Here is a 14,774-nt window from a genome sequence, read left to right as displayed (position 1 = left end):
GGTGTTTATGGGATAGGCTAGTTATAAACATCACCACACACAGTCAGATCCCAGGGTGGAAGACAGGATTATTCCCCGAGAGGTCCCTGTAGGGTTGCCAGGTCCCTCTTCACCACCAGTGGGAGGTTTTGGGGGCCGAGCCTGAGGAAGGCGGGGTTTGGGGAGGGGAGGGGAGGGACTTCAATGCCATAGAGTCCAATGGCCAAAGGGGCCATTTTCTCCAGGTGAACTGCTCTCTATCGGCTGGAGAGCAGTTGTAATAGCAGGAGCTCTCCAGCCAGCACCTGGAGGTTGGCAACCCTAGGTCCCTGCCAACCAAACTCTCGTTAAGGTGGGCTCCCTAAAGGAGATCCCTTCTGCAGATCTCTTGTCAGGGCTGGACTGTGCGGGTGGAGACCATTCACCGGGTACCCTGACCTCCGAGCTCTGAAGCTCAAAACCAGCACCTCGTTTCTTGCGGTTGCAGGACAGAGAGATCTGGCCTGAAGGCCCCCCTCTGCCCGTTACCATGACCATGTTATTTATTTTTTATTTTATTTGCTTCATTTATACCCAGCCTTCTTCTCAGCGAGGACCCAAAGCCGCTTACCTCGTTCTCCCCTCCTCCACTGTATTCACACAACAACCCCATCAGGTAGGCTGGACTGAGAGAGTGTGACTGGCCCAAGGTCTCCCAGCGACAACAGGCAGAGCAGGGATTCGAACCTCGGCCTCCCAGATTCTAGTCCAACGCTCTTAACGAAAGGGATCGCTTTGGGTAAGGCCAAAGGTTGGAAGCCCTCACATGGGCATGGAGTAGGGGGTCACTAGGTGTGTGTGGTGGGGGGGAGGTAGTTGTGAGTTTCCTGCATTGTGCAGGGGGTTGGACTAGATGACTCTGATGAGCACCTTCCAACTCTGTGATTCTATTAAATGAGTGGGACAGCCCAAACAAAACCCCTCACCCCCCCAAAGGCCCAGGTAAGCAACCCTAAGCAACTGACAGGGGTGTAGTGGTTAAGAGTGTCAGGGTAGTATCTGGGAGAACCAAGTTTGAATCCCCATTTTGCCATGGAAGTTTGTCGGGTGACCTTGGGCCAGTCACACACTCCAGGCCTAACCTACCTCACAGGGTTGTTGCGAAAATAAAATGGAGGAGCAGAGGATGGGAGAAAGGCAGGACATAAAGTAAATGAGTAAATAAAATCGCAACTCCAACTGTCCCCACGTGTTCTTCCCAACACAGAAAGAGACGGCATCTGTCATGGTACCAGCCGCTGCCCGTGCCATTTCTCCATCATGACGATGAAAACACACGAACTGTCCTGGGGCTTGGGGCAAAGTTAGCCCCACCCCGTGCTAGAATCAGAGTTGGAAGGGACCACCAGGGTCATCTAGTCCAACCCCCTGCACAATGCACGAATTTCACAACTACCTCCCCCCCTACACCCCAGTGACCCCCTACTCCATGCCCAGAAGATGGCCGAGATACCCTATCTCTCATGATCTGCCTAAGATCATAGAATCAGCATTGCTGACAGATGGCCATCTAGCCTCTGCTTGAAAACCTCCAGGGAAGAAGAGCTTACCACCTCCCAAGGAAGCCTGTTCCACTGAGGAACCGCTGTCAGAAAGTTCTTCCTAATGCCTAGACGGAAACTCTTTTGATTTAATTTCAACCCGTTGGCTAGCTCTTCACTCCCCTCCCCGTGCCCTCTGTGAGAAGGATACTCGTACATGACTTCTCCGCCGTGTTCCACCAGCACGCCCAGCCCAAAGATGGCATTGCTGCGCACCTCCGTGTCTTGGTCCCGTGCGGCCTCCATCAACAGCGGCAGCAAGCGTGGCACAAAGGGGATGCAGGACCGGCCCAAGCCCTGGATGGTCTCGGCTATCATGCCCACTGCAAAGGACTTGTCTGACGCAGAACAGCTGGGTTTCTGGGGAGGGCGGGGGGGGGGAAGGAGAGGGAGAGATCTGCCGGTCAGACAGGGGAGGGGCCGTGGCTCAGTGGTAGAGCCTCTGCTTGGCATGCAGAAGGTCCCAGGTTCCATCCCTGACATCTCCAGTTAGGGACTAGGCAAGTAGGTGAGGTGAAAGATCTCTGCCTGAGACCCTGGAGAGCCGCTGCCGGTCTGAGTAGACAATACTGACTTTGATGGACCGAGGGTCTGATTCAGAAGAAGGCAGCTTCATGTGTTCATGCGTCCCCCCTCCTGGTGGTGGTGGTGGAGGGTAGAAAGCTCAGGAGGCACACCAGTTATGGACACGAAGGGGCAGGGAAGAGGAGAGCGCATGGTTCCCCAGACTCACCGTCTTCTTGATGAGTAAGTGAAGGAAGCCAGCAAAATAGGGAGCGAAGGTCTCTCCGCTGACCGCTTTGGCAAAGACAGGAATCGCTTCCCCGGCATACTCGATCAGCATCGCGTCGTATTCAGCCTGTGTTGGGAGGGGGCAGCAGTGGAACAAGCACAGAGAAGAAAGCAGTGAGGACTAGGCAAGCTTCCCAATGCCCCCACTTACCACTCAAACGCCTCCCCTGCGAGGGAGGACCCGCCTCACTTCAAAAATGAAAAATCTCATTCCAGGGTCTTGCTTTCCATCTTACAAGGTAGCAAGAGACCCAAGTCTTTGTAAAACAGACCCCGCTCCTTTCTTGAGGGCCTTCTATTATAAACATGTTACTATTTCAAATTCAAAAATAAACTTAGTATGCTTATTATAACGTCCACTGCAGGTGTTAAATTTCAAGAAAGAAAGAAAGAGAGAAAGAGAGAAAGAGAGAGAGAGAGAGAAAGAGAAAGAGAGAAAGAGAAAGAAAGAGAGAGAGAGAGAGAGAAAGAAAGAAAGCCACCTGCATTTCATTTTAAAATGCTTCCCACATGAAGAAGATATACAAAACCAGATTCAAGAATATCTCCAGCCCAGTTGCCTTCCCTGTTCCTAAGAGCTGCAGTTCCCAAAGGCAAACACCGTATGGCACTGGAGAGCACACAGCCCCATGCTCACCTCATCCTCCCCCTCCTCGTCCTCGTCCACATCCTCCTCTTGACAGTACGTCTGAAAAGGGATTTTTAAAAAAAAGAGTCAAAATTAACAACACCACGCCTTAAAAGATAAAACGTGGCGGTAAAACAAGTGGTGCATATCCCAACAGCACAGCTCCCAGCTTGGGAGGCTCCCATTAAAAAAAAAAGCCATATTTATGTTCCTCATGAGAACGTAAGAATGGCCCTGCTGGATCAGACCAAGGCCCATCAAGTCCAGCAGTCTGTCCACACAGTGGCCAACTGGGTGCCTCTAGGAAGCCCACAAACAAGGCGACTGCAGCAGCATTGTCCTGCCTGTGTTCCACAGCACCTCATATAATAGGCCTGCTCCTCTGATCCTGGAGAGAATAGAGGTGCATCATGACTAGTGTCCATTTTGACTAGTAGCCATGAACAGCCCCCTCCTTCATGAACATGTCCACTCCCCTCTTAAAGCCGTAGAACATAAGAAAAAGCCATGTGGATCAGACCAAGGTCCATCAAGTCCAGCAGTCTGTTCACACAGTGGCCAACCAAGGGCTTCTCAGAAGCCCACAAACAAGATGACTGCAGCAGCAGCATCTTGCCTGCATTCCACAGCACCTAAGATAATAGGCCTGCTCCTCTGATACTGGAGAAAATAGGTCTGCATCATGACTAGTATCCATTTTGACTAGTAGCCATGAACAGCCCTCTCCTTCATGAACATGTCCACTCCCCTCTTAAAACCTCTTACAGCCTTCCAAGTTAGCAGCCATCACCACATCCTGGGGCAGGGAGTTCCACCATTTAACTATGCGTTGTGTGAAAAGATACTTCCTTTTATCTGTTTTGAATCTCTCCCTTTCCAGCTTCTGCAGATGACCCCACATTCTAGTATTATGAGAGAGGGAGAAAAGCTTCTCTTTGTCCACCCTCTCCATACCATTCAGAATTTTATAGACCTCTATCACATCTCCCCTTAAACCGCCTTCTTTCCTCATATCTTCTTGCGATGAAACCGCTGGGGTGGGGAAGGGGCTGCTCCCCCCTACTTCCCAAGGCGTACGGAAGCAAGGAATGTCCCGAGCGGCACTCACTTTTTTCTCCAGCACTTCCCGGATCACCCGGCACAGCTCGTCCAGGTGCTCGGGCGCCCGGAAGGCCTCCTGCTGGCACACCTTCACCAGCTTGACCAGGGTCTCCAGGATGTCCATCACCACCTGGCGCTCCCGGTCCTCTCGGATCCCCTTGATGTAGGCGGGCAGCACCACGGAGAGCATCTTCTGCAGGGCTGCGGATGAGAGGGGAAGGCCCCGTTCAGAGGTGCGCCCCCCCCCCCCGGGCCTTCCTACGGGATGGGGGAAGCCTGGGCCAATCTTGCCCGCCCCCCTCCGTTAGACTGGAGAGGGTCAGGCCTCCTCTCCCTCCCCTTCCACCCCTCCCTGGCGCCCACTCACCAGCGCCGTTGGGCTCGGACGGATCCCGCTCGCAAACCTTATGCAGTGAGATACAGAACAGCCCCAGAGCGATAAAGGCAGATTTCCTCACCCCGCCGTGGAAGCACTGGGGATGGAACGGCGGAGATTAGCATCCCCAAACACCCCCACCCCAGGCCCCAGCTCCCTATTCCAAATCCTGCAACTAGAATCATAGAGCCGGAAGGGGCCAGACAGGACATCTAGTACAACCCCCTGCTCAATGCAGGATCAGCCTAGAGCATCCCTGACAAGTGTTTGTCTGGCCTCTGCTTGAAGTCCGCCAGTGAGGGGGAGCTCACCACCTACCTAGGCAGCCGATTCCACTGTCGAGCAACTCTTAATGTAAAATATTTTTCCTAATATCCAGCCGGTACCTTTCCTCCCACAATTTAAGCCCATTCTTGAGTCCTCTTCTCTGCTGCCAACAGGAACAGCTCCCTGCCCTCCTCTAAGCGGCAGCCCTTCAAATACTTAAAGAGAGCAATCATGTTCCCCCTCAACCTCTTCTCTAACTGCCATTTCCCACTCTGTGGTCTATTTCCACCCTTGTCCTAACACGCCATCCCTCTTCCAATCCAACCCCAGCTAATTTCCTTTTCCTTCTCTCCGCTCCTTGACTTTCACTGCAGCTGTCCCAAGTTAGCGGCACCTAAGAATGCCCTCACTTGGCCTTAGATAAAGACCCATTTCCTGTACCCAAGGAGGGGGCTTCTACCTCAACTTCCCACCCTCCAGGGTCTCTTTCTCTGCTCCCTTCCAAGTCGCCACCCCTCGTTCACCCGTCCAACCGCAGAATCTGTACATCCACCTCTGGCCACCCTTTACCTCCAACAGTTTGAAGACTTCTGGGAAGCAGCTCTCCAGAAAAGGCAAGAAGGCCACGCTGAAAGGGAAGGAAAAAATGGCATTAGGGTAAGAAGAGGAGTTGGTTTTTATATGCCGACTTACTCTCCCACTTAAGGCAGAATCAAACCAGCTAACAATCACCTTCTCCTCCCCACAACAGACACCGTGTGAGGTAGGTGGGACTGGGAGATATCTAAGAGAGCTGTGACTAGCCCAAGGTCACCCAGCTGGCTTCATGTGGAGGAGTGGGGAAACCAATCCAGTTCACCATATTAGCCTCCGCCGCTCACGTGGAGGAGTGGGGAATCAAACCCGGTTCTCCAGATCAGAGTCTACCGCTCCAAACCACCACTCTTAACCACTACACCACTTCATCTCTATCCACTAGCAACTGAGCTCACAGTACCCCCCACCCTTTGCTTCCCCCAACAAAGTGCAGTAAAGGAAAATAACAATAATAATAATAAGGGGGGGCAGGATGATGTGCCTCATGCATCCTTGGGTGGAAAAAGGTCATTGATTGCTGCCTGCTTGTCTCCTCTCCGGACCTACTTCCCGAGGAAGGCCTGATGAATCTGTTCCTCCTCCAGCCTCCCTTAGTGCGCTCCGACCCACCTCACCCAAACATGCAGCGGATGGAGTTGCATGTGTGACTGAGTCTCCGCACAGCCGTGAATCTCACCGGGTGACTCCCTCTCCGCCCCGCCTACCTCCCGGGGTTGTCTCAGGAATAAAAAAGGGGGGACAGACGAAGGGTGTCTGTGGCCCCTGGATCCTTGATGGAAGGGTGGACCACAAACACGGCGGGCGTGTGGGCGGGCACATACCTGGAGTTCATGGCGATCTCTCCCAAGGCCATGCAGGCATCTTCTTTTTCAACCATAAAGGCATTTCCCACGCTCACCCTGTGAAGGACGTGGCAGAGAGAGGGAGTGAAAGGACTGGGGCCTTCCTCCTCGCTAGCAGCACTATAAGGCCAAACCTTGTACTGAGAGAACCTGTTTAGGTCCAGTTCTTTCTGAACGTATCCCCTGAAAGCTGGAAATCCTGCTGGTCTTTAAGCGCTACTGGATCCCCGATCTTGCCCTCTCTAGGCCACGACGGCCGTTTCCTCCACATCCAATCCAAACTAGTTCTTTGCCTGTCTTGCCTTACACGGTACAGAGTTTGACAAGTCAGGGGGCCCTTTTACTTCTCTGTCTTCCTTGCGTGCTAGTGCAATCGGCCACATAGCAGTCTCCTCAACCTTACTGATACGGGTAAGCTACGTCGAGGCAGGGGACTGCTCAGAAAGGGATCTTTGCCACCTAGGGCTCTTATTAAGGTTTGATATTAGTAATTTTATGACCCCCAACTATTGGCACTGCAGCTGAGTTCTCTCCCGGCCTCAGAAGACGTGGGTGGACGGAACACTGTAGCACAAGCCCTGAATAGCAGGAATTTTAGAATCACAGAAGCATAGAGTTGGAAGGGACCACCAGGGTCATCTAGTCCAACCCCCTGCACAATGCAGGAAATTCACAACTACCCCCCACACCCCCAGTGACCCAAACTTCATGCCCAGAAGATGGCCAAGGTGCCCTCCCCTCTCATGATCTGCCTAAGGTCATAGAATCAGCATTTTGAAGTCAGACGAGCAAATATACCCCAATCAGATCTAAATATAATAGAACTATATGAAGAGATAAGTCAAATCTCTCAAACCCCTACTTAACCTATAACAGACTTTGCCAATCTTTCCTTTCCTCCCAAGCTCCCATGACCCACAGGTCTTGAGCAGTTAAAGGGAAGGGTTTTTTTCTTATTTCTTTAAGGAAAATATGATGGAAAGATACTTGGGCCACCGCCAGTGTTATACTTGGATCTCCATCCACCAGCAAAAAGGGGACTATTTTATCGCCTGTTACGGTGGCAGGTAGTTTCGTTAAAACAGGAGTGATCCGTGGGTCACGTTGGAGTTCGAAATGGGGATGCCCCGGCATCATGTGAGAAGTTCTTTGCCTACGAAGCTTTTCTCAGTCTCTCTCCCCCGGTTCGACACCGCAGGCTAAGCACTGCTTAGGCCCAAGGAGTCATTCAAACGAAAAGCCTCCCTTCATCTTTGACGTTCCCCTTCGGCAGAGTAGAGGGCCCTCCAAGCCAAATTTCCCAACAACGCCCCCCCCACCCGCCCCGGAATGGGTTAAGCACCCCGTCAGCTCCGAATCATCGTCCTCTTCTTCATCGGACAGGCCTTCTTCTCCCTCCACCTCGGCTTCCTCGTCCTCATCGTCGAACAAGAGAAAGGAGTTGCCAGCGCCGTATTGAGGCTGAGCAAAGCAAAAAAAAAAAAAAAAAGGATGAGCGCATCAGACACCCATCAGATGTGCGGAAGGGTCCTGGGAGGGGGTGTCCCCATGGTTATGGCTCCCAGCACTGCTTTAATGTGGCCGCCGCGTCTCATGTCAGGGGGAACCGACACACCCTCTCCGGGCAGCCTCAGAATTCCAGCAGCAGCCCCTCCACCCCTGTAGCTGCTTCCACACAGCTTCCTGGTCAGTGCTGTTCCCAAGCGATGACATTTACTTGGTGCACAAGCACAGAACCCAATTGTCAGCTTTCTTAGCACGCAGAGACCAAGTTTCCAGCCCTCATGGCTGCGGAGACAAGCTCAGAAAATGGCCCTGTCGCTCTTACCTCAACGCCCTCGGTAGACTTGAGAGTACATAGCATCAGCGTGGTGATCCGAGGCAGGTACGGCGCGATGGAATCCTCCAGCACGATAGAGAGGGAGGCGAAGAGGCTGTACCTAGGGGGAGCGAAGACGCCCGGATTAAGCATCCGTATCCTGAAGTTAACCCGGTGTCAGCCCGAACGAGGTCAAATCGAACAGCTAAAAATCCATGCTGCCTTCTCGGCAGCGAGCTCCCGCCTAGCCAGATGCAAAGACCCTTCCGGCCGCGGATCAATGGAATCAACCGCTGAAGATGCCCAGCCTGAAGGAAGCGTCTCCTTGCAATGGAGGTGACCTCACTTAGCAGGGGCCTCACCTGCCTGCTGGCCACACCCACCAGGAATGACTTTGGAGATGGCAACAGCCCTAATCATCAAGGTGCTGTGGCACGGATTTCAGAGCCGAGGTATGAAAGCAGGACCCAGACTTTTCATGAGCTGGCCGGGCAGCAAGCACTCACAGTTCACCTTAGAGCCTTCCTCGGGTTTTCTCCCAAGGTGCCAGGGAACTGTGCCGGAAGGAGCCCCGACACTGAACCACAGATGCTCCTAAATCTTGCTGTTACTGGGCACAGGCACACAACACCGTCTGCTTCAAAGGCCCGCCTCCTCCAGGTCCGGCCAAGGGCCACAGAAGAAGAATTGGTTTTTATATGCCGACTTTCTCCGCCACTTAAGGGAGACTCAAACCGGCTTACAATCGCCTTCCCCTCCCCACAACAGGCACCCTGTGAGGCAGGTGGGGCTGAGAGAGCTGTGACTAGCCCAAGGTCACCCAGCTGGCTTCACGTGGAGGAGTGGGGAAACCAACCTGGTTCTCCAGATTAGCCTCCGCCGCTCCTGTGGAAGAAGCGGGGGAATCAAACCCGGATCTCCAGATCAGACTCTACCGCTCCAAACCACCACACTCCTAACCACGTCTCCACAATTGACTCACGTGCATCTCCGCAAGTCGGGGTCGTCCACTCGGTCGGAGAGGTCCAGGCCCAGCTGGCAGCATTTGTTGGCCAACGGTAGGAAGATGTCCTTGTCCATGGAGCTGGCTAGTATGGCCAGCGTCTCTGGAGAGAGGGAACCGAGTGTAAAAGGTCGCCCGCAGAGGCAAGGAGCAGGGCAGGCGGAGGGGCGGGAGATCTGATTGCCTTTTCCTTCCCTGCTTCCACCACACCCTCACCCTTAAATGTAAGCATCTATGCCTGGCCTTTCTGCTGCTGCCTATCAGTGCATCTTTCAAGATGACACACAATTAAAACATATCAAAAGCCAAAAAAGCAACCTCAAAACTTTGAATATCATAGCAGGACAGTTTTAGAGAACTTTGCAGGGTACTCTAAGCTGGGAAGGCAAGCTCCCCTGCCGGGAGAAGATCTAAATGTATTTGTAAAGGGTAAAAAGGTTTTAAATCCAGAGTGGTGCAGTGGTTTAGAGCAGCGGTTCTCAACCTTTTTCCGACTGTGGCCCCTTCCGACCTTGTTTCCTTCCTGTGGCCCCCCTGTCCTATGGGTAGGAAGGTAGCTATTTAAATGTTTTGTTTGTAAGTAGGCAAGGAACAAAGCATAAATAGCCACACAAAATGCACATATGCAGTTCTTATTGGGAAACTGAAATTTACAGAAAAATACCCCACAAAAAGGGAATACAAAACGCTAATAAACAACAATGTTCACATACAAGGGAGGTCAAAGCCTCTACCACCGTTGCACAAGATTACAGCGATACAAAAACCCACAGTTGCAAACGATGCACAGAAGTGCAATGAAGAAAGTCATGTGTTACGTTTTCATGTGTTTCTGTTTTCTTCTCCCTTCCCTCTGTGGCCCTCCACTGGTGCAATTTTCACCTGTGGCCCCCTTGGAATATCCTGGGGGCCCCCAGGGGGCCATATGGCCCCAGGTTGAGAACCACTGGTTTAGAGCACCAGATCAAGAGCCTGGGTTTAGACATTAGGAAGAATTCTCTAACAGTCAGAGCGGTTCCTCAGTGGAACAGGCTTCCTCAGGAGGTGGTAAGTGCTCCTTCCCTGGAGGTTTTTAAGCAGAGGCTAGATGGCCATCTGTCAGCAATATTGATTCTGTGACCTTAGGCAGATCACGGAGGGCATCTCGGCCACCTTCTGGGCATGGAGTACGGGTCACTGGGGGTGTGGGGGGAAGTAGGTAGTTGTGAATTTCCTGCATTGTGCAGGGGGTTGGACTAGATGACCCTGGTGGTCTCTTCCAACGCTATGATTCTATTAAATCTCCTCTTAGGCAGACCCCTGGGTAAGCTACACGGCTTGGGACCGGAGTATTTGTAGGACAGTCTTCTTCCATACATTCCTGCCCGGGAATTAAGATCCCCGAGAGAGGCCCTCCTCACTGTCCCCTCAGCCCAAGAAGCTTGTCTGGTGGGCACAAGAGAAAGGGCCTTTTTGGTGGCAGCCCCACGGTTATGGAACAATCTCCCCAGGGAAGTGCGCCTGGCCTCCTCATTTTCGATCTTTAGGAGGCAGCTGAATATGGTTTTATTTAGGACTGCATTTGATTAAGTTACTAGCAGTCCAGAACTGTGATTTTAATTTTTGGTGTTTATGTTTTTTTACATATTTTATCACCATCAGCTGCCTTGAGCTCTGTAAGGAAGAAAGGTGGATAATAAATGTTTTAAATAAATAAATACCCTGTGGCTATTCTGTTGTATCAGCTTGAACTACCTCATATGGTTGTTGTGAAATTTAAAAAAGGGGGGGTTTGCAGGGGAGAATCCCAAATGCTGCCGTTGAGCTCCTGGGTGGAAGGAGCAGGAAAAAAAAGAATAGGAGAGGAAATCCTTCGCTTACCTACAGACTGAATCTGGACTGGTCGGAGGTCTTCCCGGGTGGTTAGCAGGTAACCGGTCAGATGGTCCATGATTGCTTGGAAGTAAGGTAAGAGTGTCCCCTGGGCGGCCTGGGCTAGAAGAGGCAGGGAAGAAGGGGAGGTTTGGACCAGGAATGGATCCAGGAGATTCTGGCCATCAGTCCCAAGCCTGAGTCAAAGCCACGGAGCTGCCGGGGGGACAGCCACCTTGTCTAACCCACTCCTAATGTCCTTGAAGAGAATCCAGGAGCCCTGGCTCCCTGCCTCCTCCCCCCCCCCCCGATTTTTAGGAGCAATCTGGGGAACAAAAGAGACAAAAACTGAAGAATACTAGCGGGAGAATCAGAAGATGTTACCCCTGAGTTTGAGAACTTCTGGCACAAGAGGCGAACTGCCACAGCAACTCCCTTGCAACTTCCTAGCAGTGTATGGAAGACCTTGGCCTCCAAAAGGGCTTAACATAAGAACATAAGGAAAGCCCTGCTGGATCAGACCCAGGCCCATCAAGTCCAGTCTGTTCACACAGTGGCCAACCAGGGGCCTCTAGGAAGCCCACAAACAAGACCACTGCAGCAGCAGCATCCTGCCTGTGTTCCACAGCACCCAATACATTAGGCATGCTTCCCGCAGAAGACACATGTCTGAACTGAGCCTGAGACGCCGCTCAGAGAAACCCAGGTTTTGGATTACCAAACACGCCCCCCTCCCCAGTCTCTCAAGCCCCTGTCTGAATGGGTCCTGGGCCATCCCCCTTGCTCCCGGGAATCCCTGTCTCCACAGAGGCTGCTCCGTATTTTCGAAGGAATGCTCTGGCCACGGCAGTGTGGGCAGGGGGTGTTTACCAATGGCTCCGATGGCGCTGACCACCAGCTCCTTGGTGCGGGGACTGCCGGGGGAACTCAAGGTGGTGAACATCCGCTCCATCAGGCCTGGCAGGTAGGGCGAGATCTTGTCTCCTGCGAAGAGGAAGAACAGGAGGATTGGGGCCTGAGAGAGAAAGGAGGAAGGGACAGAGGCTGCTCTGGGATGAATGTGGCTGAACTCGGCTGGAGCGTTTTTATCTTCCCCTTTCTCCAAGAGGCTCATGGGGGAACCAATGATCCCACCCCCTCCTTCAAATGGAAAGAGTAATCAGAAGTAGGTTGCCAATTCCAAGTCGGGGAATTTCTGGAGATTTTGGGGACAAACAGGAGATAATGCCACAGACTTCCACACACACACACACACACACACGGCCACAAAGCAGCCATTTTCTGCAGGGGAACGGAACCCTGTCAGCTAGAGATCCATTGGAATTCTGGGAGATCTTCAGGCCCCACCTGGAGGTTGGCAACCCTAAGAAGGGAGGACTGCCAAAGCGTGAACTATTTTAACCCCCCCCCCCCAACAAAGAGACCGAGGCAGGGCAGTGGAGTGGGCTGTAGGGGGCAAAGCATCAAGGACTGGGGAGACGGGTTCAAATCCCACTCCAGAAGCTCTCTCAGTCGCCTTGAGTCTCCCACTTTCTAGCAACCTCTGGAGCTGACGGGGAAATGTGATGATGAGGTGACCCTCGAAGGAAATGGGGAGGGGCCATGGCTCAGTGGTAGAGCCTCTGCTTAGAATGCAGAAGGTCCCAGGTTCAATCCCTGGCATCTCCAGTTAAAGGGACTAGGCAAGTAGGTGATGTGAAAGACCTCTACTTTGAGACCCCGGAGAGCCATGGAGTGGGGCCGTAGCTTAGTGGTAGAGCCTCTGCATGGCATGTAGAAGGTCCCAGGTTCAATCCCCGGCATCTCCAGTTAAAGGGACTGGGCAAGTAGGTGATGTGAAAGACCTCTACTTTGAGACCCTGGAGAGCTGCTGCCAGTCTGAGTAGACAATACTGACTTTACGGACCAAGGGTCAGACTCAGAACAAGGCAGCTCCATGTGTTCATGTGAAATCAATAATTGGGATAATGCCGCTGAGGCCTTCACAGAGGAAGGGTCGGGTGCTCATACAGGTTTGCCAACTGTGGGTTAGGAAATTCTTGTAGAAATGGGGGTGGACCCAGGGGAGGACAGGGGTTTGGGGAAGGGAAGGGCCTTGGCAGGGTATAATGTCACGGAGCCCACCCTCCAAAGCAGCCCTTTTCTCCAGGGGAACTGACCTCTGCAGTCTGGAGATCAGTTGTAATTCTGGAAGATCTCCAGCCCCCACATGGAGGTTAATGAATTAACGATAAGTTAGCCTGCTGTTCATGTAAGGTAGTCAACAATTAACAACAGAGAGGTAAACTACTAGATATATGCAAAAGAGTATACGTTGTTGAAGAAATCCAAATGGTCAAGGTATAATACCCTGACTATACAAAACAAAATACAATAGCATACAAGAATATTAAGTGAGTCAAGAGTCCAAGCAAGGGGGTCATATAGTAGACCAGGACATATTATGAAGTTGGTCTTCCAAAGAAGCTACCGAGGCAATCAAATGACGTGCTATGTAGCAGACGGTCTTGGACATGATTTTCTGCATAAAAGTTCCCTTGACCTGTATCAAGGCTGGAATTTATGAAGGAAATAATATGTCCTGGTCTACTATATGACCCATTTGCTTGGACTCTTGACTCACTTAACATTCTTGTATACTATTGTATTGTATTTTGTATAGTCAGGGTATTACACCTTGACCATTTGGGTTTCTTCAACAATGTATACTCTTTTGCATATATCTAGTAGTTTGCCTCTCTGTTGTTAATTGTTGACTACCCCACATGGAGGTTCGCAACTTGATGCTCAAGCATAGTTCATTTTGTAAATCTATCGATACTGGGGGAGGAGAGGGAAGGGCTGAGGTGGAGAGGACGGACTGGAGGCCTCACCAAGGTTCTCCACGAAGTTCTCCAGGGCGTAGTAGGCTTTGGCCAAGTGGCTGGTGTGGTTCAGCTCGACCCCCTCCAAGTAGCTCAGGAGCAACGGCATGATCTCGTCAGAGTAGCGAGCGATGTCCGGCTGGTCGGGGGAGAGACAAAGACAGGTCAGCCTCTCCGCTGGAACCCCCCCCCCCCCCGCTTGTGGTCTGCGGCTTTGCGGAAAGGCGTTTGTCGCCTTGGTGGTGCAGCGGCTAGAAAGACGAGGATATTTGAAACCCAGGCTCAAATCCCCGCTTGGCCAAAAAAGGTTGCTGGGTGACTGCGGGCCAGTCACACTCTCTGTCAGCCTAACCTACCTCGCAGGGTCATTGTTGTGGGGTAAAATGGAGGAGGGGAGAACAGTGCTGTAAATTATTTTTGGTTTCCACTGCGGAGAAAAGTGGGCTACAATTATTTATATAAATAAACTGTAGATGATTTCACAACCTCTGGCAAATTCATTATCTCCATTCTGATAAATGCTATTATTGTTATTAATAACAACAACAACAGCATGCCATCACGTCGCAGGTTGTCTTATGGCCACCCAGTAGGATTTTCAAGGCAAGAGATGAACAGAGGTCTTTTGCCCTTGCCTGCCTCTGAGCAGAGGCCCTGTGGTCTCCCACCCAAGTTCTGACCAGGGCCGACCATAGTTAGAGCTTCTGAGACCTGATGAGTTCTGGACTATTCAAGCTGCTGCTGCTTCTATCAACAGCTGTTACGAAAATCAGGCTTTATTCTCAGGTTGCCACCAAAAGGTTTGCAAGTTTTAAAAGACGTGGCATCAAAACCGTTCCGGAGTGTTTAGGATTCTAATGACCCCAAGTGACAGACGCCGCACCAAACCAGAAAACGAATTCACGCTCTTCCAGCTTTGCAGAGCTGTTCCAAAAAGGACGTTACTTTTGTGCTAAGCAGGCTGAGGGTCAGAGGCAGAGATGGCTTAAGACATCCTCCTTGCCCTGAGACAGCGGGGGGAGAAAAATTTAGAAGAAGAAAAAAGCAGTCTCCTGTACTTGTGTGTGTGTTAAGT

General features: G+C 51.8%; 1 protein-coding gene and 1 non-coding gene across 2 annotated transcripts in view; one reads left to right on the top strand and one right to left on the bottom strand.

Annotated features, from left to right (window-relative positions):
• The window catches only part of IPO4 (importin 4), a 31,076-nt gene that overhangs the window by 3,210 nt on the left and 13,092 nt on the right, over positions 1-14,774 (bottom strand). The window contains exons 14-26 of the mRNA XM_056863357.1: positions 13,709-13,838; positions 11,706-11,819; positions 10,845-10,958; positions 8,964-9,087; positions 7,991-8,102; positions 7,505-7,623; positions 6,142-6,219; positions 5,294-5,351; positions 4,448-4,553; positions 4,088-4,281; positions 2,989-3,039; positions 2,293-2,418; positions 1,711-1,919 (exon numbers count right to left, since the gene is read on the bottom strand). Coding sequence (XP_056719335.1) covers positions 1,711-1,919; positions 2,293-2,418; positions 2,989-3,039; positions 4,088-4,281; positions 4,448-4,553; positions 5,294-5,351; positions 6,142-6,219; positions 7,505-7,623; positions 7,991-8,102; positions 8,964-9,087; positions 10,845-10,958; positions 11,706-11,819; positions 13,709-13,838 — 1,535 coding nt within the window. The remainder of the gene's footprint in view (positions 1-1,710; positions 1,920-2,292; positions 2,419-2,988; positions 3,040-4,087; positions 4,282-4,447; positions 4,554-5,293; positions 5,352-6,141; positions 6,220-7,504; positions 7,624-7,990; positions 8,103-8,963; positions 9,088-10,844; positions 10,959-11,705; positions 11,820-13,708; positions 13,839-14,774) is intronic.
• Positions 12,421-12,503, top strand: TRNAS-AGA (transfer RNA serine (anticodon AGA)). Its single transcript has one exon. It is a non-coding gene; the product is annotated as a tRNA-Ser (tRNA).

The sequence above is a fragment of the Euleptes europaea genome, chromosome 18 (assembly GCF_029931775.1).
Source record: "Euleptes europaea isolate rEulEur1 chromosome 18, rEulEur1.hap1, whole genome shotgun sequence".
Taxonomy (NCBI): Eukaryota; Metazoa; Chordata; class Lepidosauria; order Squamata; family Sphaerodactylidae; genus Euleptes; species Euleptes europaea.
Note: the sequence above shows the minus strand (reverse complement) of the source record. Positions and strands in the feature narration are given on the sequence as shown.